The sequence below is a fragment of the Ptychodera flava genome, chromosome 22 (assembly GCF_041260155.1).
Source record: "Ptychodera flava strain L36383 chromosome 22, AS_Pfla_20210202, whole genome shotgun sequence".
NCBI lineage: Eukaryota > Metazoa > Hemichordata > Enteropneusta > Ptychoderidae > Ptychodera > Ptychodera flava.
In genome coordinates, this window is record NC_091949.1 from 21200954 (window position 1) to 21224379 (window position 23426).

Sequence of the window (23426 nt, forward strand, 5' to 3'; positions counted from 1 at the left end):
GCAACACAAGAGTTTAAATTTGCAAACATCCAGATACCATGTGATAAATTGAAAGTTAGGCGCCTGAAGGCCACGCTAAAAACTGCAACTGAATGCTGCAATTCGCGGCTGCTACGATGCATGTTAGGCTATTATGGGTAGGTGTCTTAATATCAAAACCACACTGAAACCCCCTCGCCCTATTGAGCATTTCCAAAATATGGTGACTGCCTATTACCAAAATCAAAAACAGGCTGACTCCCCTCCACAATTCCACCGACTCCCCCCTCAAGCCAAAGAAACTGACCATCACTGTTAAAGGGAAACTGTGGTCGGACTGCGCCTGTGTGAGTTTCTTGTTTACAAACAATGTGTTTCGTGCACGATATCTAGATGCGCCACATCATCACATCATCAGAGCTGCAACATTTAAATTATACGAAGTACTGCGCATTGTTACAGACTTGTTTTAACTTTCATCAGTCACCATCGTACCCTGGATACAGTGTTTACATTGATCGTATGGGTCCCGTACGACCTTTGAGCACAGTTCCGACGACTGTATCCCTTTAAGAGTGAAAACTATGTCAACTTTACATGTAAAAAGCACAGTGGTCTCAGTGATCAGATGTTTTCTGGTTGTTTGTGTGGCATTGTTTGTGGATCAGGTACTTTTGATTGACACAGAGACGGCGGCTCTATTTCTTCCAAACTTTCGTTGAACTACAGTGGCTAGATGAGTGACGACCAGTTTCAGTGGTGAGCGATGCGTTCTAAGTATACTCTACGCCGTGTTGCATAAATACACTCATGGAGGTAGTACTACCTCCATGATACACTGAAGTAAAGAGATTAATTCAGGCTGTGCTATCGCCGGTTTTGGCGGGAAAGACTAGAAGTGTGTTTGGTTTTGATTGGTTAGAGATTGCATCACGCCAGAAAGAATCGGAAATATGTGTAAACACAGGATATTAGAAAGGAACTGACAAGTTGGGAATCTGTCTGCATTGTCAAGGAAGAAGCATTAAGAAGTCGCTATATCTCTATAACATATTTCTCAATATTGTTTTTTTTACGAATACATTGGCAGTGCAAATAACAATAAAACTGAAACTTGACAATATATGTTTGTTTGGAATAAACCATTAAATAAAATGTAAAATATCAAATTAATGAAAGCCAGAACAGCACGCACATACCACAGGGGCACAAGGCATTATCAGTAATAGCAAGAGTGTAAAAAAATTTATAAATTTATGATTATGAATACTGTTAGTAAAATTAAATATTTGTCATTATTGTATAGTTACAAAAGTGCCCTACGGCATTCATATCCTGAATGATGATCAGTTTTCATGCCAAATTCGCGCAGTTGTACTACAAACCCTGTTATTAATAAATTTACGAGTATGAATATTCCTGATAAAAAAATAATATTTCTGTCATTATTGTATACATACAAAAGTACCCTACAACACTCGAATCCTGCACAATTCAGGGGTTATAGGCCAGTTTGTCAATGATGTCATCATACTTTATAAATGCTTATGATCAATCCAAAAGTTAGTCAGCACAGACAAGGAGAAACAGGCATTATTCATCAACCAGGCGCTTGCAAGGGCGCCCTCGGTCCTCGACAGTGGAGTAAGTGTTGGGACAACAAACTACATATCGGGTCAAATCAGGTCATCATATATACGACATATTTACAGACGAAACCACGAAACACATGAATTGAGATAGTGTGTTGTCATGGAAGCATCAATGACCACGCAAGAAACTAAAGGTAAGGCAAAAATTGCAATTGGCATTTATAAACCCAAGCTTCATTCTGAATAAATATCGATGTCAATTCGCTGTTTACCCAAGCGATCACGGGTTAATTGTTCGTGTTTTGTTTCCACGGTTCCGAATAACATTAGCTGCCATTCTCTAGGCGGTCGTGAGGCCGGGTCGGTCGTGAGTGCGGTGCGTTAACAGTATGTCGGACTGTATATAGTTTCATTTTGCAAGGTAGGGTTGACGGGAAGTCATTATGACGGTACAAGATACCTCGCGGGACAAGGCAATCTCCATTTGGAATGGTGGACTTTACAGTCCGAGGACTCCTTGCAAGGTACGACGAGTCAAGTACAGATGATCATGCCCCGATTCATGGCATTCTTGTCACTTATAGCCTGGGATGCCGTATTTCGTATTTCAGGAGTAAAAAGTGTGACATGTTTTACGAGGTTTATAGGTACAAGTTCGATTTTCTCTTGACATGTATGCTAAAATCAATTCATGTTTACCAGCATATTTTGCCGTGACTGACATATTTGACCTTTTACCCCATTTCCTTTGTAGAGGTCAAATGAAGGAGCAGGGCCACTCTAACTCTGGTCGCTAAATAGTGAAAGCCAATACTTTGTATTGAAGAACATCAACATCAACTGAATATTATGCATATAATGCAATAAGACAGCCAAAATTTCGAATACTTGTCATACTGTCATAGTACTCATTTTGTCAGAAAAGAGGAACTTTTTCTAAAAATACTTCAATCTTTGTACAATCTTTGTAGTGCCTGTTACAGTTTTGTAAATGCTTAGATTAATGATCACTTCCTCATTTATTATAAAGGAACATCAAGTTTCAATATACACCAGTACAGATCTTTCCTGCTAATGGGTGCCTTGAGTACCCATTTTGTTTGAAACAATCAGTTTCTGTGATTTTTGTTTATTTTAGGTCATTGGCTGTGAAATATTATCATAATACCAGATTTTAATCACTCGAAAAAAAAGGAAACCATGAAAAATTATTACAGCATAACCAATCTGTATCGAAGGCTGAGATGATGAAGAGTAAATTTTGAAGGAATTTCTACATTTCCCAACCCTTGTACTGTATTCCATTAGGAATGGCGGTCAGGTTATGTAATTTGCTTAATTGCACCAATACTTCATTTGAAAGAAATATACATGTGTGCTACTCAAAAGATTACTAACATACAGACTAAAAATGTCTTCCAATTTTTTCAGATGTTCTTTCATACTATTCATGAAAGGAAATTACCAATCTGATTAAAATCAGATGTAGAGATGGCAACGTTTCCATGCTTACTTGTTCTTTGTTGTTCTTGTTAGCAGAGAGTCGTAAGCGACCATAGTAGTGAGGCTACTCCACATCGTATTTTAATCACAATGGGAAATAACCCTTTACTGCATCATGACAATCGTCATTTGTTAGAGATTGAGCAATTTTAAAGAGTTTGTCCTGCAGTTTTCAAAAATTCAGTCTCATCACATGATTACAAAGCAAACAGAAAATACAACATCCAGGACATGCAGAGTTATGTATTCTGATGAATGATAACATGTTGTCTCTGTGAGGTTTCCAATGCATATATCACTCATTTTGGCTTATTTGCTTGGAAGCGGCTGTACCAGTATTTTATTTGGGCACTTCTTCATTATTTATCTTATGCAATCATGCACATGCAGTTCCAGATCATGATTGATACATTATAGACATAATACTATGATCTTGTCAATCAGTTTGATAGCCGTTTGACTAGAGCTAGCTCTCAAAATAAACTGGATTTCCCTTCAGCCAAATTTACTGTTTTAATTATGCATGGGTGCCATTGGATGGAATAATCTTAAAATTATGTTATCATGTAAAATAATATCACACTAGGGCTGAGCCAATAAGATCTTGCAGCTATGTAATTACAGTACATTCACTGTTCCTTTTGAATGGTTTTGGATGAAGATATTTTTCAGTTATTTCTCTTCGTCACAGTTGTTGATAGCCTCTGCAGCATTGCTGGCTATGTATGGGGAATGGCAGCTTGCTTAGACCAACTACTCAGCACTCGCTGCAGTGTACTCTGTGCTATGGCAGTGACCTTGAGACAAGCAAGACCAGCAAGCATGCAGCAAGTGCATGGTTGATGCTTTTGAACGGCGTTGTATGTTTTATCTAAACGAAAATATATCGATGCGTTTTAATTTATTTGAAAAGTTAATTCTAGTCTGGACTAGAATTCAAATGTAGACAATAACAGTGCATTTTACAGTACAGTGTATAGGCACATTGTGGACAAGCTAAATAGTAGTTTGGTGCAAAGCAAAAAAATGAAAAGAATTATCAAAAGTTACAGCTTCTGATCCTTTCACAAAATAAAAAGAGCAATAGATCATGTATATTACACCTCACTCATTCAGCGTGCACTGCCATTGGTTAAACACGACTCACGTGACATGTAAAAGAACATGATGATGCCCTCTGCGAACGTGATGATGCCCGCTGCGAACTTGATGATGCCCTCTGCATTTGATATTACATGGATGACGTCATTTTACTTACTGCGCATCCTTTCTGCGCATAACAAATTGTCGTTCGCTTGTAGGCCTACTTGCTACTATCGCTTCGAAAGTCATGCACAGCTGTCACGGCACAGTTAGACGATATTTTGATGCAAGTAAACAGCAAACGAACGGAAATGGCAACAAGGAATGCAATTTCTGTGTTCAGCGACTATGCAAGCAACAAATTTGGATACGCGACTGAGGAGATCGGCAAAACTTTCAGCGGCAACCCTAGATTTGGCACTGACAACATTTTACGCTGAGGTCCGGACTCATGCAGAAAGGCGAACTGTACTCGAAGAAGTTTGTTCGGTGTAATAAAACAATAACACATGAGAGCTAGGGCAAGATCACGATTTTTGCCTGCCCTCGGGCTGGTGGTCATGATCGAAATATTGATGATGCCCTCGCCTACGGCTCGGGCATCATCAATATTTCGATCATGACCACCATCCCTTGGGCAGGCAATAAATCGTGATCTTGCCCTCGCTCTCATGTGTTATTATTTAAATATTACATGGCAAGGCTAAAATTATCAGTCCTCATGTTGCCTGTGTGTCTTTTTTCCCAGATCTATGTTTGTGACTCGGACCTGTTGAAGAACAGCCAATCAAGAATGGATGAGTTGTCCCAGTACACCAGCCACGAACTAAAGAAACGTGGAATTGCTCTGTACAGTTACGTTGATGTACCCCACTTTCTTAAGGGCAATCCATTCATTCTGACTGGTTACAGAGCACACTTGCCTCCGTCATTGTGTATCAAAAGGTATGGCTTAGTCATGGACAGTACAGGAAAAGTGGGTACCTGCAACTTTGGCAATTATTACATGCACAGGAATGGGTATGATAAGATTGTTGTTAGTGTTTGAATCCAAGGTTGACAATTATTTTACCAATACATACTGCCATTGTGATTCTTTGCAATCAATTGCATTCTAGTAGTTACCACAAATCATTTGTGATCATGACAATGCAAGGGTTCGGATGGTTTTTCAAAATTTGTCAGATTTTAAATGGACAGGTGTAAAGTGAAATTCATTTTAGTGTTGACGATTCCTCTGTATGGACAGAGGTTTACATTTGCAAGTACATACAGTATGGAAGGCATAATTATCAGGACAGATAGTATTTGGCTTTAGCAGTCAACTTTTCAAGGTTTAATATGTGCCCTGATTTGCTACACTTTGCCACCGTGTGCAGCCTAGCAAGGGACAGTGAGAGAGTCTGCCTGACATGCACCTGTGTTCACAGCACTGTGTACATGTACATGTACAACTGTCTCTTTGTAGCACTCGCAGTGTCACAGCACTGTTACACTCTGTTGCTGTCTTTGATGACACTTGTCGGTTCCACAGCTCAGTAAGAGTTGCTGCACAGGGTGTGTCACAGTGTGAATTTTATCTTGCCTTGTAATCCATCACCTAATATGAAAAGTTCTCTGTTTCCTTTTCAGTTTATTTGTGTGGTCCAATGAAACTCTGAACATCTGGACACACTTGATTGGCTTCTTCATATTCCTGTTTCTCTGTATCTATGACAACGTCGTCATCATACCTCGATATGAAGGAACATGGGTTGACCATGTAATGTACTCAGTGTTTCTTACATGTTTTGAGGTGAGATTTGCCATTTCAAGTCGACAGTTGTCTTAACCCTCTGAGTGCCAAAGTCTGAATTTGTCGTCTTTGTAAAAATGTACCTCAGTCAATTTTTTTTAGATTTTTGTCAAAATTTTGATGAAAAACTGTAGCCAATGAAATGTGATGTCCATTTGGTCTAAAATTATCAAAAAAATTACAGAAAATTTCACAAAAATTTGTAAAATGTTGCACTAAAATTTTGGTGGGAAAAATTACAGCGCTCAAAGGGTTACACTGCCAGTAGCATTTGTTAATCGCTTCCACTTTTTTGTTTTTAAGGACGACTCCAGTTTCTTGTTGTACTCCCCTAAGATACACAGTATTCAGCTTGTCAACTCAGCCTGTACATGTACAGTCTGCATTATTATTGTTGACCAGTGAATTCTGGTCGAGACTAGAATTCAAATGTCAATAATAACAATGCACTTTACGCACAGAGACGCTGTGTTGTCAAGATAAGAAATTAGTAAATGTGCTTTGGGGAGTAGATTAGGAACTTGAAATGATATGCAACAAAAATGGTTAAAAAATTCAAAATTACAGCTACTGGCCCTTTACCCTTTCACCACCATGGTTTGTCCCAAATCCATTGTTTTCTATGGTAAAGTTGGACCTGTACACAGGGAACTGGGGGTGAAAGGGTTAAAGCCCTAGTAACAGTAACTGTAACCTTGACAATTCTTTTTATGGATAATGATTCTACAAGCCACAGCATTCTGTGCTCAACATGCAATGGCCTGTACTGATATGTTAGAATACCCAGTATTTGGGTTTTCAACTTGGCTTCTTGTGATATGTATTGTTGAAAAATAGAATTCATGTTTATTTATCTATATTGCTTTATATGTAAATTAGGGAGTCTTGTGAAAATTTTGATCTATTTGTAAAAGAAATAACTTTTTTTCTGCAAATGTGGTGGTTTCCTTGTTTTATTCAATATTTATTACACATGTGTCAAATGGTGTTATAGTTTCAGAGTCCCCTGGTGGTGGTATTTATCTATGCTTTCGTTCTTGTTATTATCTTCAGTTTTGTATGTTATGTTCTGCGGGGTATCATCTGTTCTGCTGTCACTCTGAGAAAGTTTGTAAGTGGTGGCTGTCCTTAGACTTGGCTGGAATATCAGTGGGTCTGCTTGGTTGCTATGTGCCAGCTGTTTACTATGCGTTCTATTGCTTTACGGTGAGTGTTTTGATACCCATCATGCTTTGAAATTAGTCTTTTGTATACTAGTGTTCATCATGCTTTGAGATGAGTCCAGCATTCCCATCATGCATCAAGACAAGGTTTTTTTATGAATGACCTTTATGCTTCACACATGTATTCTCAAATACTCAGCGTGCTTGAACCCTTTCACAGTCATTTTGCTGCCCTAATTTATAAGTTTTTATCAAAATTAGCCTAACAAAAGAGTCATAGGGTCCTAAATATGCTGTTGTGTTTCCTCAATACCCAGCATGCTGTAAGAGTCTCCTCAATACCCAGCATGCAGTATGAGTCTCCTCAATACCCAGCATGCAGTATGAGTCTCCTCAATACCCAGCATGCAGTATCTAATTTGCAAGCAAAATAAATCTTCTGAGCTGGAAATGGAATTGCCAGATGATTTTTTTCCTCATAGACGTGCAGACACTACAGCGTAAGAATTTTGATGTGACTTTAAGAATTATCAATTAATTGTCAAAAAATTGTCCAGAATCCAAGATTACATGTACATTTAATGCTGACAAAAAATTGCCGTTCTAAAAATGCCAAAGTGAATTTCTCATCATGAAAATGTAAATGTGTTTTACGAATTATTGTTGCTGTCATTTCAATTTTAAGAAAGCCCCAATATATCTCTAAAGTCCCCGACACATTGCGTCCACTTCCTAGTTTGGGGTGTGTGTTTTTTAATATAGATAATATACATATCTGCTGGGACCAACTTTACCACAATGTCAGAATATGTGGAATGTAATACCAAATATTTATTTATTAATCAAAATACATAATTATTGTCTCTGTTTTTTCAGGGATGGCAAAACTTTTACCTGATTGTTGTTAGTTGTCTGATGCTGGTAACGTTATTCATGCAGCTTCATCCACGATATTTGACATCGCGTTGGGCTCTGAGAAGACTAGCACTGCTTTGCACGGTTGTTGGCTTTGGTATCATCCCTGTCACCCACTGGATTTATTTACACGGAGGATATACCGCCCCCATTGTCTTAGTAAGTTTGATGTTCTAATTTTAGAATTTTGCAAATACTGTAGAACGCTCTCACATAGCCCCTTCACCTGTACAGAGTTCCTTCAATCCCTTTAAACAATGGGGTTGGATCACAGTCTGATAGAGAGAGGGTTTGACCTGTGTACCCCGATTTTGTGTGGACAAGTCCACAATCACCATTAATAACAATGGGTTTGGGACTAACCTTGGTAGGGAAAGGGTTAAATTTGTATTAAACTTGCAACTGTAACTCTGTTGTACAAAGTATGATGATTGTGAAACTTGTGAAGTTAAGAAATCAAAAATGAAAAAGTTATGAATTTCGCATTTCTTCCACTCCATAAAATAATTAAATCAATCTTAAGAGCACTAAAGTATAGCAATGGTGTTACTGTCATTGCCTTCAGACTTAAACGTGTCACTGTACCAATGAAACTCTAGTAAAATTAGATTGTTTAGGGTCACAGTCTATCTACTGCCCTCAACATGAAGTCAACTGTGTTTTAGATAACTCTTGTTTTAAACAGCCATATTATCTTTTTTAAATGTGACATTTTATTTATATTTCTGAAGTCGCTTCTGTGTTAGAAGTTTTAGTTTTGAAAGTCTGAATTTAATCAGAAAAAAGCTGTTATTTTGACTTCTTTGTTAATACATGGTGGTTGCAGGGTACATATGAAATTGAAAACAATGAACTAACAAAGAACAGACTTGATTTTCTGTAGTTGTCTATGGACATGTATCTTTGAGATTTATGGCACTTTGAAGCATTTCTCACGCTAATACAGGGTGATCCAATGTTTGTGTCTTGCAGGAATTTCTTCCAAAAGTTGCAGTGATGTACGTATTAGGAATTTTAGCATTGCTTTTCTATGCAACCAAATTTCCAGAAAGATGCTGTCCAGGTATGTGTTCCATAGATTGTTTCTTGCAAATAGCAAGATAAAATCCCTTTACAGTGTGTGTAAAAGGTCAAAAAAATTCTATAACTGTGTTTCACTGTCAGTGATTTTATTTCTTGAATGTTGCATTTCACGTCACTGTACATGAGGTTGTTTAAATCATTTGCAGCAATAGAACTGTGCCAAGATTTGTTGGCAAAATAGAATTCTCAGCTCCCCCGTGGTACATGAACATACATCAAGCATTATGAAGTGTTTGAGTAGTCTTGTGTGTGTGTATCTATGCAATTTATTAGACTATGCTGCTCCAGAGTTGTAGGTTTGAGACTATAACCTTTTGCTCAGGCCAATTGATCTGTTGTTCAACTGGTCTAGTGGACCAGTAAATACCAATTCATTTGTGTGATCAAAATTGTATGCAGGTCCTGCAAACTAGACTGCAGGACTAGCAAACTGGACTGCAGGTCTGGCAAACTGGACTGCAGGATCAGCAAACTAGACTGCAGGACTAGCAAGCTAGACTGCAGGACTAGTATCTAGACTGCAGGACTAGCAAACTAGACTGCAGGACTTGCAAACTAGACTGCAGGACTAGAAAACTAGACTACAGGACTTGCAAACTAGACTGCAGGACTAGAAAACTAGACTGCAGGACTAGCAAACTAGACTGCAGGACTAGCAAACTAGACTGCAGGACTGGCAAACTAGACTACAAGACTAGCAAATAGACTGTAGACTAGCAAACTAGACTGTAAAAGACTTGGCCTACACTGAAAATTTTACAAATTGACGTAATCCTGGAGGGTCCAGTTGCTTGAAAAGCAATGGAGTCTCTTAACAAAAACTCTGTTGTTTTCGTGATGGAGATTAGACCAAGTAATTTTCAAACGCATTCTTCCTTTTCTTGCACGTGTGTCTATCAATGTCAAGAATTTTAGCTATTGTGGTATTCAGTGTGTACCACAGTTTACTCATGGTCAATGTTTGTTCAAGTAAATTCATGAAAAGAAGTTCATGTTTAGAATGGATGCTATGGAAAAAATCCAACCTTTGGACAAAATACAACCTTTGAATGCACAGTGTGCAGAACTTAAGGTAGAACGCACCTCGGGGACGGACATTCGGACTCTCAAACTTCTACAATTCTCTTCTGATATACCACTTGTGGGGGTTCATTTTAAAGGTCTTGGTGAAAGAAAACTTTTCACCGGATTAGTTTTTCGAATTTCGAAAATTTTTATTTTTCTCCATAGAGTTAACACAGGGATGGCGGCCATTTTGAATTTCGAATATCGGTAAATCTTGGGTAATTTGTTTCTCTAGTATCAAAATTTGCACGGTGACCCCCTATTTTTATTCTTGATTTTGAAAGAGAATGATTGAAAGATACCTTGAGGAAAGTTTGAGCAAAAGTTTAAGTCTTTCACTTTCGAGGTGCATATTACCTTAAGCAGTAGTTTCTTCAAGTGACATTGATACCCATGTTGTTGATAGGTTTTTCTCTTTTTCCCCATAGGCAAGGTTGATTACATTGGATCTAGTCACCAGTGGTGGCACGTCATCGTCGTCATTGCATTCCTTTGGTGGCACCACTCTGGACTGATACTGATGGAACATAGGTACAACAACCCTTGCACGGTACAGCAAACTGTGTCTTCATAACCAGTTCAAACTGGTTTGAACTGGTTTCAGAACTGCTACACTGATCAATGTGCAATGTACAGATAATCTGCAGAAACCGGTTCTTGCTTGGCATGCACTGTGAAATATGATCATGTTAATTACCTGTGCCAGGCTGTGATGGTCAGCTTAAAGTTTCTGCTCATTTGTGTAGAAAATGGTGGTAGAGATAATTCTGTATGCAAGTGATGGGGACAGAGATAGCAAATCTATTCCTTCTATTTCTTGCTACGGCTTCATTTAGCTACAGCTACAGTAAGTTCAAATTTAAAAAATGTGCTTGTTTCTGGTGACCTGATCTACCCTTAAAAACCCTGCTGACCCTAGAATTATTTTTTACATTTCAAAAAATTTTGAGTAAATTCTCTAAATTTTACTGAACTTTTTGGGTTTCAGCCAACAAACAGAAAAAGGAAAAAGAAAAAAATCTGTCCTCCAACCTACCTATCCTAATTTTCGGAGACACGTTACTTGAAACAATTTTTTTTAAGCGGCCTAACTAGTAATAACTTTCACAAGTGAATAATGTGTCTGTTGACCAGTTCCCAGTAGTGAGCAGTGCATTCTGGGTATAGGCTTACAATTTTCACAGACAAACGCTCTGTATACATGGTACAGATCTTGAGATGAACTAAGGCTATGACATAGCTGGTACATGTACTTTACTTTCATTGGTTAAAGATGAGTCATGTGACAAAGCATTTGGACCATGTTTAAACACCGGATATCAAGAAGAATCCTACAAGATTGCAATGTAACTTTATTGTTATGAAATTAATGTGTATCTATATATATGCCACATTTCTCAATACAGTCTGTAATGAGTGTATGGTGCTGGATGAATTGCAATGTTCAAGTTCAAAACTTCACCCAAAGTGGTATCATACTTGTGTATGTTTTTTTTCCTGTCTCAGTGTACCCCCGGTATAGGTCACATGTGGAGTGCATGATAGTCAATATCAGTCAAATCCAGGTTCATAACTCAAAATTCAGATTCATACACTCCATTCATACATGCTGCATTACTGTATTGGAATTACAAGAGAATTCACCATTACATACACAGTCACATCCAGTGACTGTTCTGAAAAACTTATCAACTCTTACAAACTTATAAACTTAAATTTTGTGAGTTTTCAAAATTAGGCGGCAGAGCTTACAAATGATATCTACCGTATTTTGTGAAAAATTCTAACAAAGTGTAGTACATGTGTTGTGATTTGTAAATATGCATTGTTGGATGTTTGGCAAGGAATCTTGTAAGTTAGAAAGTGTGACTGATAAGTTAGTAGGTGTGAAATTCAATTTTACCACGAGGACTGTAGTATAAAAATTAATTTAATGATAAGTGAAAATTGAGTATCAATGGTAATATTTACAAAATAATTTAAGAAAATGAGTACAGTGTGTTTTATAATATATGAACGTTAATTCACCTAGATGTACCAGCATTTTCTACAATACCCAGTAATTTAATGAACATTCAGCAAATTTTGATGTATAATTTTTTTTAGCTTTGCAATTTTTCAGAACTCACAACTAGCTAAGGAATAAACCCAACGCCGATTTTGAAAATTAATTTTCACGTTTGATAAAAATTCAGGAAGGCTGCAATGATCAGGCATGATCTACTGCCCTCAATGTGAGTTCAGCCATATTTTCAGCGCTTTTGTTTTTATTTTTACCAACGAGACCTCGTCAAATTTTTAACAGCTCGTGTTTTCTTTTTTTTCTATTGTTACATTTTTTTAAGTTAAGAAGCACTTTCTGTGTCAAAAGTTCTGGTGATGTGACGACAATCTTTGCAAAATTTCCTGAAATACAGAATTTAACTGAAACATTCAGATATAACATGTTTCTTCCAGAGAGGTGAATATGTGAATTGTTTTTATATATTTTCGTATGTTATTTTTAAAAATGTTTACATGAATGTGTTGTCCTTGCAATTAGGTGATTTTACACAAAGCTTGTAAATATTGTCTTAAATGACCTGTACATTCAGGTTTATTGTTGTAATTTTTACCATGGCAACCCATTTCATTATGATGTAAATAAAGTGAGTCAACTTTATCCTTTGTGAGTGTGTGTGTGTGTGTGTCTGCGTGCTTGACTCTAGTCAATTTTTGTGCATGACATTGAAAGCAGATAGTCAATGAAAATGAGTAGTGTAAAATAAACTATTTTTAAAGGGGCAGTTCTCAATCCCTGGCTCTTGCGCTAGTTTTTAGCTCATATTTGGTTTTGTATATAAATACCAAAAAGAGCTTATATGATGAGTCTGTGGCATCTATATGTCTGTATATTTGTGGGTATGTATGTGCAGATGTATGTCCGTCACACACAAAGGCTTCCATACCGCCAAAGCTACCATCTCAGTATTTGGTGTACAGGTAGATGCAGGGGTTGAGATTTGAATTTGTTCAAATGAACATGTCAGTGTCAAAAATGTGCAAATGAGGTAAGAAAAAGGAAATCCTGCAAATGTGCAGGAGTGATGGCATGCGCATGCCAGTGTCTGAAACAGGCTTGTGTCATTTCCTGTCATTGTTTATGAACTGTTACATATTAACAGACCAGCTCAAACCATAGACAGTAGAGGGGGAAGACTGTCTATGATCCAACTAAGAGGGACTAACTGTTTCTGCTATGCATGTTGCTAAAGTTGACCTCCAGTACCTAAAGTTTCAGACCTTATTTACTTTTGTCATTCTTGTTTTTCTGGTTTAAATATTTCTTGTTGTTTTTCTGGTTGTACTGTGCAGAAATCATTGTCATAACATCAACGTAGAATTTTCCTGCACTGAACAGATAGAAACAATATTTATTGTTGATCTTTGGTACCCATACTGGTATATACCGATTCTGATCAAATTTGAGCGACACCGTATAATTGCGGTATTTTTGTTGACATTGAGTACTCACACGGTGTTAGCCGATTTTTTTCCATTGAAATTTTTATAAGTTAGTCAATTTACGCTAAAGATAAAGCTGATAAATGACTAGTTATTAATACGCAGGGATGCTGTCGCATATCGATCGCACTCGGGTCAAGGGTCATCGCCACAGAACCGGTTCCAGGGCGTTGACCCTTAACCGATCGATACCTACATTGTACTGATCTCTGCAACTCAAAATTGCTGCTATTCCTGTGCTAACAAGGGGATAATAAGATTGTCGATTTTCACATAGACAGACAAAGAAACTTGTACTCAACAGACTTAAAATTCGAGTCAGAACAAACAACATCAAGAAATGTATTGTAAAATATCTGGAATGCGAATATCTGTCCCCGAAGTACATTTGACCTCACTTTAGCCATTTTCGACAGTCATATATTGAAAGTTGCTCAGAACAATTAAAGAATCCATCGAAATGATTGTTCTGAAATTAGCAGAGAAGAAAGCGTTTTTGTCGAGTGCTGTTAATTCTTAAAACAGTATGTTGTGTATACCGCCGAAATAACCGCAGCTCACCGTATAGTAGACGGCTTGTTGTTCCCGTAGCGGCTGCCAGGCAAGGCGAAGTTTGAAGTCACCGATAAATTGTACGATTTCACATAAGGCCAGAAAAAATTGTTTCTGGTTCTTGACATTCAGCAAAAGTGATGCGGCGACGCGTTTTTCTTTTTTTCCTTTCTCTTTCTTTTATTCCTAACAATGCTAGTTTGGCACTATTGATGAAATAGTTTTTGTCTTTTATCACTGGCTGCATAATTCTTTAGTTTTCTTTTTAGCAGTTTTGGAAATGCACACAGGGATATCAAGGATAGCTGTACTTATGAGTATGTAACCCCCTCCCCATCCCAAATAAAAAGCCGTGACGCGCAGGTTCTGAAATGACACGCGAGGTGACCAGACACGATCTTTTTTGGCCTAAAGCAATTTCAAGCAAATTTTACAACGTCCCGGCGGTCTACACGGCGAGAAATGCGAATCGAGAGAGAGAGAGAGAGAGAGAGAGAGAGAGAGAGAGAGAGAGAGAGAGAGAGAGAGAGAGAGAGAGACGCGCGCGCATAAATTCCTAGACGTAACATACAATAGTTTTGATGTGTGTTGAACGAACTATGTGTACACAGATCACTTAAAAACATGTCCATACTTTCTTCATTTCAGTGATTGATTGATATATTTATTTCCCTTTTTATTTATTGTTTCTGCAAGTCTCATTCGTGGCTTTATTATAAAAGAGCATTTTATGTAGTGCCCTTTAACCTTGTCGTAATAGTTGTACCACTATGGCTTTTTACGGTTGTTCAAAGGCAAATTAACATTTCAGTATTTCAAGTTATTATTACTGTCTTTCTTTAACATGATACTATAGCGAATTCACTTGACAATGCGACTGTTTGAGTCGGGTGTGTGAGTCGGCACGTTTTAATCCTAAATCTGTGCAGAGGGTTACGCATACGGGATGCGTAGGCTACTGTGCGTTGCGTCGTGTTCTCTATTAAACGCGCGAATGGGACTAGCTTTCCCATAAGTAACCCTGACATAAATGAATAAGTAATAATATATAAAACAATCGATCAATCGATCAATCCAATGAAGTTTAGCACGACACACATCGAAGACATTGTACGCTGTAGTAGAATGTATGCAGAAATGTATGCGTGCGCGTATTTGTATAGCAGAGACGCGTTTCCTAATCTTGTTCCATCGCCACGGTAACTTGTATGGAACGAAAACATAAAGCGGAACCTTGGAACGGAGGTGGCAGTGATATTGGCATATTGCTAGGCCCGGGGTATTTAGTCTGTGCAGAGATAATCTGAGTTTGATATTGGCAATGGTAAAATTTGAACTTCTTTTGAGGTTAGCTAACAACTGCGCTAGAGAACTTTTCGCCAGTCGATCATGTGTCTCGTTAGTAATGGAACACATGCCTTTGTCGTACAACTTGACCTCTAGAAATTTCCACGTGCATTCCACGGTCAGAGTAAACGATGGCGGCAGAAGTGGATGGACAAACACAGGCACTGACACTGTCAGTCCAGCTACAATACAGGTAAACAACGCCCTCAGAAACTAATTTAGAAAACTTTCACTGTTCACGTTTATGTTTCGGTCGACGACAGACAAGACAGTACTCTCGCTACCGTCGGTCTTTTAGATACACAGTCAGAGTCAGGGTGGCCGAAAACCATCTCGGGGCAAACCAATGTCGACCAAAGAACAGCTCTGTCGTCGTTTGACCTATGCCAAAGCCATAAAGTTAACAAAAAGACCAATGCCAAGTCGGCTGATTTCAATTGTCGATTAAAGGTATCTCACACTTCCTTGTTGTTGGATCAAGTCTATATTTGGTCGACTTGATTTCAGAGTGGATTCAGGTTTGACCAAATGAAACATATCTTGTCCGTGTCTGCCCGAATGAGGGCAGCCAACTCACCTATTTTTAGATATTTATACGACAACCAGAAATATTTTGCTTATTGACATTCTGTTCCAAAATATTTTGAGAAAAATTACCATTTGGAAGGGAACGTGAAAGCTGTTCACAACTGTCCGTCTCCATCAAGGATCTGAATTTGTCCTTTCTCCATTCTCCACTGCAGTGCAAAAGATTACATCCAATCATAAATAATAATCCGGCTCTTGAACTACTCAAGTGATCTACAACTTTTATGTCACAATACTAATTCATATCATAACTGATACAATCGCGAGGAAGTGAAATATTCTTGCATTAAGTGACTCTTAAAACCATGTAAGTGTATAGTAGACCACAAAGATTAGATGTGCATCTTTTGTCCATGTTCATCCGTACATTTGTACGTCTGTCCCAAACCTTTATTCCATCCTGTTCTTTGTTTTTCTCTAGCTCTCTCTTTGGCTTTCTCTCTCGCTGTTTGACCTCTCAACCAAACCAAACCTAAAAAGATCCGCCAACCCCCCCCCAAAACAAACCAAAAAATAAAATAAAACAATGAAAGATAAGAAAAATTGTCGGTACTCTTATCGAGCAAATCACTGACAGCATGTGTCTGTTTTGAACGAACACAAGCAACAGATCTACCCAAATCCGCTCATAACCTTTAACACACACTCGACGTAATACAGTCGTAATTTCGATTACCAAAAGTGAACACGTGTGCAATATAGACGGCTTGATCCGATAAAATATGATGTATACCGGAATTATTTAACAACGGCCATTATTCCAATCGAATTTGGAATTATGTTTGCAGGCTGTATAATTACAAAGTGTAATCGGTGGAAACAACTTGCATTTTGCTTCAATTCACCAGGAAAGCGTCACGGGAAGAGAGAAATATGACTGTACAGAGAAGGATCATGGGAGATGAATTTACTTGATCCAAAAAACACCCAACTGTTTCAGTAAAGACCGTAGCAGCTTAGTCGCCCTATCTCATGAGTTTCATGATTATGTATACGCATATTATGCATGCATGTTAATCCTATGATAACATCACACGCAAAAATATGTATTAGGTCGCGGGCGGCCGAAGCAGATTTTTGCTCAATTCTATGTCAGGTAACCTTTGCTTCTAAGTGTTGACCTGAACAAACTGTTTTTCCTTAAAGACAAACATGCCAAACAAACTGTTTTTCCCTACAGACAAACATGCCATGGTTCACAGGTATAATACCTATTATTGTTACATAATGATATGCAAAGTTGTGTTCCCGCCATGGAGGGCGTTTCTTATCAGTCGTTGACTCGATCATGAGATCAAGGGAAGGGATGGTGAAAATGGGAGAAAACAGAGTGAAAATTGCTAAAATATTTCTGCTGCAATGTTGCTTTCAGACTGAAAAATGATCATGATCGACATATGACAGAGAAAATATGAAATATTAAATTTTTGCGGGTTAATAAATAAATGTATTTACGTTTCAGAATTATGACAAAAATTCTGCCCAATATCAAATGGTTCATTGTTCATAATGTATGCATTTTTCTTTTTATTATTCAAAGGTATTCTCTGATCCAAAGTTGGCCAGCAAGGTGAGGGACATGGCCATCGAAATAACAGAGATTAAGATGTTGCTCGACCGCTTAACGAACGACGTTCATGACTGTGAGTACGAACTCCTGCGATTGGCTGAGCAGCAAGAACAGTCAAAGGTCACCATGAACCAAATGCAGGACTCCGGCAGGTCCAGTGGAACCGCTGTGAAATTCTTCGAAATAGAGCACTCAAAATTAGGCAAGAGCGTTTTGTACCTTTCCAAGATGGCGATTGAGAACGACGGTCAGCAGGATAAACTGGAACTTTACGTCAAAGGGATTCAAAACGTTGTGAAAGCTATGAGCACGAACTTAGACACTGCAGCAGAGCTAACGAATATGAAGACACAATTGCAGGATATTCAAAGGAGACTTCGTAAAATCGAATCAACAAATATCAAGTAACACTTAACATGAATCGTTTTCCAAAACCTCAAAGTTTCGACCCCCTTTTTATATACTCTTAATTTGAATCTGAATGGCTGTACATTGCATCTCACGATCTGAGACGTATTTGCAAAATATTATATATAATAATTACAGATGAATAGAGGGAAATTTATTGTTGAAATGTTGAAATTCTTTTTAAAAATAACGCTGTAGTTTCCTGTTGCAATTTGTAAAGCCTGAAATACATGCTCGCACGACCACACCCATCCATATATAAGTGCTCTCTCATTAGTTTATGCATGTTATTTCCACGCTACACAACATTGGAGGAACCTGTTACATTTCAAACGTTATACATATTTACGGTTCCTTAAAACAACTCCTTCGGCAGAATAAGCAGTGTTGAATCTGAGGTCTCTTTCGGGGAAGAAAAATTAAGGCCAACAAGGATACCTCACGCCAAATACCAACTTGAACTAATCCGTTAGCTCACTTGGTAAAGCAAACTAAATTTTGGCGACGTGGGTTTGAGACCTACAAGGTTCATTTTTTCAAAGCCCCAAAAAATTTGCAGTGTAGAGACAATCAGTTGTGTGCAGTTGTGTGCTTTTGTCATTAGTTTATACATTTTATTTCCACCCTACAATGTATGTATGTATGTATGTATGTATGTACGTATGTATGTATGTATGTATGTATGTATGTATGTATGTATGTATGTATGTATGTATGTATGTATGTATGTATGTATGTATGTATGTATGTACGTACGTACGTACGTACGTACGTACGTACGTACGTACGTAGTACGTACGTACGTATGTATGTATGTATGTATGTATGTATGTATGTATGTATGTGTGTATGTGTGTATGTGTGTAATTGTGTATGTGTGTATGTGTGTATGTGTGTGTGTCTGTGTGTATGTGTGTGTATGTATGTATGTATGTATGTATGTATGTATGTATGTATGTATGTATGTATGTATGTATGTATGTATGTATGTATGTGTGTATATATATATATATATATATATATATATATATATATATATATATATATATATATATATATATATATATATATTACGAATTTCAGCTACACTCACATATACATGTATAGCTGTATGTTTTGAAAGCTTTTAATTTTACATTTCCTGTTGATAATCACGCACCATTACTGACTTTTTAGAAATACATGTGTCACCAAATTCCCGTGTCCACGAAAGACGTGTGAGTAAACAACATAATATATAATAATACCTATTTATTTCACATACTATAGGCCACCGGCCCGTAAGTATACATATAACAAAATATAGTTACATCTCTGAAGACGCTGTAAATAGACTTTGCTCTACAAAAATTCATTTTAGTTACACAGAACTTGTCACATTTGGAATTGCACTAGAACGTTTCTTCTAGGCGTAAAATATAATTTTTTATAGATCACGTATAAAAGACACATTTTCAGATTGCAATAATTTTACAAATTTAACTGTGGAAGGTGGAGTATAGAAATATCTTGATAAATACTTAGCTCTCAAATCTATATAAAATGGACATATCAAGCAAAAGTGAAATTCATCTCCAACCTGGTTTGTATCACAATAAAGACAGATTATATCAACACGAGGGTTGTGTATATATCTATTTGCCCCAACTCGTAGAGAATGAGCAGAAACACAAAAACGACACAGAGCATGACACAATTTCTCCTTATCTAAAACTGAAAAATATTTCTCTCTATTGAATGTTCTCTTGAATTCACAATAGGCATCCAGCTTGGAAAAAACACTCAAATTGGCTTGCCATTCTTTGATGTAAATATCCTTAAAACGCTGTTTAAATAAATTAATAAAGATATTTGTGTTCCAAACTCCTTGATTTATCCAAGCTTCTCCCATCCCCAGTGTGAAAAGCAGCTGTTTTACCCAAAGTGCCAAACAGTTTTTGTTCTTTTCCGCTTCGCCAAATTGAAACTTGTAACAAGTGTCAGAGAGACGGTGTTGAGGAAGGGACAACAATTTAAGCCAGAAATTTACAACTCTTCTCAGTCTAAAGGTGCGAACTGAGAAACGCCCAAATTCACCTTTAATGGCCAAATTTGGTACACTATGATACAATTTCAGGATAAAGCGACAAAACTTAATTTGTACTTCTTCCAATTTTTCCCCAGCATGTAATCCCCACACTTCACTCCCATACATCATGATTGGTAATATTTTACAATCAAATATTTAAAACACTAGGCTGATGTCAATTGAACTGAATTTACAAAGTGCCTTTTTAACATTAAATAAAGCCTTTGTTGCTTGAATTGCTAATTGTCTTTGAGCTTTGTTCCACAAACCAGAGCTTAAGAGTAACACTCCAAGGTAGTTATATGCGGGGACCACCTCAATTTTGTTGCCATCTATGAGTAAAGAATATCTTAATCATTGTGAACACGATATTTTTAGGTAGAAGAAAATATGGCATCTTCTACAGTCAGCCACTTCTTCCTCGCTTTGAACGTCTGAAGATAGATATATGATTTTCCTTGAATACCTTCTCATTTTTATCATACTGATTTTTATTTCGAATTTGAAAAAATGGAATATACAGTGTAAAAGCCGCAACCATCGCATCGCATACAAGCCACAGTCGGCGACATATTTAGATCGGAAGCCCTGTTTTTTATACGTCATAAATGCCGCTCATCTATCACTTTTTAATACGTTGACAGACTATCTCCAGGGTTGATATTTTTCAAGAGAAAAAGTTCAAGCATTTGATTTGTAGGAATGGCGACGCTCATGAAATGTGAAAAAAACCAGTCCCATTTAATCAATTCCACATGTTCATTTTAAGCTAATCAGTGACAAATGTTACCGTATTAACCACAGCATTAGAGTGTTTACTACTCGCTGGTCGCATAGATAAAATATGTCCACGATTAAATGATCTTAACATATGTTACTTCTCATGTGCTTTGAAAGAGAATACGGCGACATTTACATACTAACCGGACAGACATGTCAAATAATTTTGAAAGTTTTTTGTTGTCTACTGGCTGCAAATCGGCGAACATATGGTATCGTTAAAAAAGCTTGGTTGTGCATGCGTGGTAAGTTGTCCTTATGCAAAGTTTCAGAGAAATTGCTGGAGACATGTTTGAGTTAAGACTCCGGGCGTGGAGAAAGTAGTGAAGAAGATGGCGAACCAAGCGGTGGTTGATGCGAAAAGAAATAAAAATGTTAACTTCGTATTCACACATTAATTCGCCGAGTGTATATAAATAAAAAATTTGAAACAAGTCTGATTTAGTATTTCAGAGTAATGGCTCTAATAACGGAAAAAAATCTTCAGAATCGGCGTATTGTCCATGATGTCATATTCGTACAGATTACGATAAGTTCCAGCCATTATGTCAAACGAAACTTATAGAGATGATGTGATACCTGGCATCTCAGACAACTGGAGGTCAAAGGTTGAGCGTAAATAATAGCCCGACGTCTATAGTTTTTATGATAAAAATATCGAATCTTTTTTGCATCGCATTAGATTTTGTCTGGTAGTCAGTCCATTTAAGGGATTTAATCCTCTTTGTTTGGTTTCTATTTCGAAGTAAATGATATGCCAGTCATCTGTCATCTGTGGCCACGACTTTTAGCGATAAAGAAATATCAATTATTCTTGAAAAATGTATTTTTAATGTCCTGATAATGTTCAGGGATTTGAGATCTTTATGAACAAGAGCACACGCAATTTAATAAAATGATGTTTAGAGGGACAAAGTCGGCCATTATTCATGAATTTTAGTTTATGGATGTAAGATACTACTTATATTGTTTGACATGTTTAAAGATACTGAATGAATGGGTGACCATGCATATATTCGACCCCTGTTTTAGACACGACAAATGAAACCATCGCGAAAATGAATTAATGTTCACGAGCATTAATTCATTTTCGCGATGGTAACGTTTGCTTGTGTTTCTACGTATTTCTTCTTCTTTTCTCTTGTTGATTTTTTATTCTCCTTTATTTTTAAAATCAACCAGTTCAGCATATTGCATTGCATGTCGGTCCAACTACCCCTTTGAAAGTACTTGAGTGACCAAAGTCTGGTGTTGAAAGAGCTACAACATACAATACATTAACGAGAGAAATGCGAGACCCTTCATTTCTACCACGTCAGTCGCCTATTTCGCCATGGGAAAAAAATATATGTCTTTTCTATCAATCATGTATGGTCTTGTCAGTGGGTAAGTAAGCAGACAGTAAGCCGGGATGGAATTTTACCATTATATCGTGTTTCCTGAACTAGAGGAAGTGTTGTGGCAATAGTGGAACAAATATTAGGCAGCTCTATGAAGACAAGATAATAACAGTTAATAATAACATTTTTATAAGCAGACCATTCAGAACTTCTCGTAAATTTGTCCAAGTATCGTACTGTCAGCGTATCAAAAAGAAAATTACAATTTGCAGCCTGAAAACAGCGAACATTCGATTTATTGCCCGGAAAGGAGTGATATGGTACAAACATGTGTGCCTACTAAGATGCCTGCAAACACATTTTATTGACGCCGTTATTGACGCAAGCAAGGGAAAACTCAATAGAGCATGGGTGGATTTCAGGGTATTTTCAGGGTATTTAACACCAAGGCCTGTCGCACGGTTACAATGCGAAACCTCTAATGGGAACCAATTTTCTAAACATCTTGCCATTATTTTTAGTCCAGAACACCCCATTTTTAACGAAGAGGAATCTTCATTCTATTCCTATGGAAGTAAACAGAGAAAATTGCTGTCAGTTTTAATTCCAGATATCCGTAAATTTGACGTTATTGCTTGTCTGATAAAATAATGAAGAGCAACCGTGAGACTGTTTTCGAACGACTTGTATGTACATGTCTTCAGGATCCTTGAAAAGTCATTCATTGAATAATGGTATTGCGATAGGTGATAACCCCCAGTATTTCTTACTTATTTGATATCTGACACATGACCTCAAAATAGTTAAAGTAGTGCTATTCTTGGCATTTTTTATTATTCCACTAAAACTATTTTTATTTAAAATTCATTTTCTACATATTATTCTTTATATTAGTTGTATTTTATGTTTGTTTGTTCGATGGTATATCGTGTATTTATCAGAATCTCTTAACGGGCCTTTAGACTATCGATTTGAAATAAATAACTTGATAAAAGACATTTATTTGGACACTCTTGTTTGGACACCAAATGAGTACATTTCGGATAACAACTCATTTCCTCTTTCAAATCGGACATATCATGTATGTAAAC

At 37.2% G+C, this 23426-nt stretch overlaps 1 protein-coding gene across 2 annotated transcripts; it reads left to right on the forward strand.

Annotated features, from left to right (window-relative positions):
• The first annotated feature begins 1629 nt into the window (after nt 1-1629).
• Nucleotides 1630-12840, forward strand: LOC139122939 (progestin and adipoQ receptor family member 3-like). Of its 2 annotated transcripts, none has more exons than XM_070688826.1 (7): nt 1630-1765; nt 4906-5102; nt 5790-5952; nt 7006-7158; nt 7992-8189; nt 9003-9093; nt 10607-12840. In XM_070688826.1, the coding sequence occupies exons 2-7, from the start codon at nt 4951-4953 to the stop codon at nt 10750-10752; spliced, it is 903 nt and encodes a 300-aa protein (XP_070544927.1). In that variant the 5' UTR covers nt 1630-1765; nt 4906-4950; the 3' UTR covers nt 10753-12840. The 2 variants fall into 2 exon arrangements, with proteins under 2 accessions (XP_070544927.1, XP_070544926.1); XM_070688825.1 differs by lacking the exon at nt 1630-1765 and adding an exon at nt 1881-2095.
• The last annotated feature ends 10586 nt before the right edge of the window (nt 12841-23426 follow it).

Bases quoted from the DNA above. Each gene is read 5' to 3' on its own strand.
- LOC139122939 (XM_070688825.1), top strand. From the start codon at position 2,015: ATGACGGTACAAGATACCTCGCGGGACAAGGCAATCTCCATTTGGAAT. The intron at 5,103-5,789 runs GTATGGCTTAGT...TTTCCTTTTCAG, and splicing joins CCGTCATTGTGTATCAAAAG to TTTATTTGTGTGGTCCAATG. The intron at 8,190-9,002 runs GTAAGTTTGATG...TGTGTCTTGCAG, and splicing joins ATACCGCCCCCATTGTCTTA to GAATTTCTTCCAAAAGTTGC.